The 1,385-nt window shown below is 46.0% G+C and overlaps 1 protein-coding gene across 1 annotated transcript; it reads left to right on the plus strand.

Moving 5' to 3' along the window:
* Window positions 1-220: 220 nt before the first annotated feature.
* Window positions 221-670, plus strand: LOC136064303 (uncharacterized). The gene has a single exon (XM_065765883.1). The coding sequence runs from the start codon at window positions 221-223 to the stop codon at window positions 668-670; it is 450 nt and encodes a 149-aa protein (XP_065621955.1).
* The last annotated feature ends 715 nt before the right edge of the window (window positions 671-1,385 follow it).

Below are 1,385 nucleotides of genomic sequence, written 5' to 3' on the forward strand. Positions count from 1 at the left end.
CCCTGTTTCTGTACCGGTTCAGGCGCCGGAACGAAATATTCCGGCGGTACCGGCCGGTACGGTACGAAATCGTCTTCCTTGTTTGAATCAAATCTCTAGATCACCTTTCATGCGTAGGATTAAAGGAGCAAAGCTTCCTCGGCGCTTTAACCAGCCAACCTTCACTATTTACAACGATAAAACGGACCCTGTGGAACATGTGAGCCATTTTAACCAAAGGATGGCTGTCTACTGCAGAGATGAAGCTCTGATGTGCAAGGTATTCCCTTCTAGTCTTGGATCCATGGCAATGAGGTGGTTCGACAACCTGAAAGCAGACACCATTAATTCCTACCAAGAGCTTACTCAAGCTTTTGGTTCACGTTTCGTCACATGCCGAAGAGTGACCAGGCCCTTGTCTTCTCTGCTATCCTTGAGCATGCATGAAGGTGAAACCCTGAAGGCGTATTTAGATAGATATTGGGAGATGTTTAATGATATGGAGGGCAACTTTGATGCAATGGCCCTAGACACGTTTAAGCTGGGTCTCCCTACTAATCATGGTTTAAGGACATCCTTATCCGGCAAACTTGTCACTAACATGCGTCAACTTATGGACCATATTGAAAAATATAAAAAGGTTGAAGAAGATCAGCAGCAAGGGAAGGGTAAGGATAAGGTTATCCCTTAGGACAGGAAGGACTTCAGGTTGGATCGTTATAACAACAATAAGCCGCGGAGAGATTTCGCTGGGCAGTTGGGGTCAACAAATGCTCAAGCAATCAATACAGTATTTAAGGAGCCAGTTCATCAAGTTCTGGAAAAGATCAAGAATGAATCATTCTTTAGGTGGCCGAGTAAAATGGTAGGGAACTTTGAGAGGCGCAATCACAATCTCAATACCACCAAAACCATGGGCATGCCACTAAAGATTGCAGAAGTTTATGGGATCATTTGGACCATCTGGTCTGTGAAGGCAGGTTGAGGCATCTTTTGCACCACTTTAGTGGCCGAGGAGGTCAAGTGAATTTTGGGTCCAAGAAGAGTGATTCTACGAAACCTCCATTAGGTATTATTAACGTCATTTTCGCAGCGCCAAGAAGAACAGGATCCTGGCCGTCCAAAGTTATGTCAGTAGCTCGCCTACCAGCAGGGGATATTGGTCCAGATCTGAGGAGCTCTAGACCGGCTGTCCAGCCTGTTTTAGGCTTTGCGGATGAAGATAAAGCTGGAACCATTCAACCTTACGACGATACTTTGGTAGTCACCCTCAGAATCGGGGGATATAATGTGAAGAGGGTGATGGTGGATCAGGGTAGCACGGTGGAGATTATGTATCCTGACCTCTACAAGGGGCTGAACCTCAAGCTTGATGACTTAACTCCATACTGTTCTCCCCTGGTTAG

Source organism: Quercus suber, unplaced genomic scaffold (genome assembly GCF_002906115.3).
Source record: "Quercus suber isolate HL8 unplaced genomic scaffold, Cork oak 2.0 scaffold_23, whole genome shotgun sequence".
Lineage (NCBI taxonomy): Eukaryota > Viridiplantae > Streptophyta > Magnoliopsida > Fagales > Fagaceae > Quercus > Quercus suber.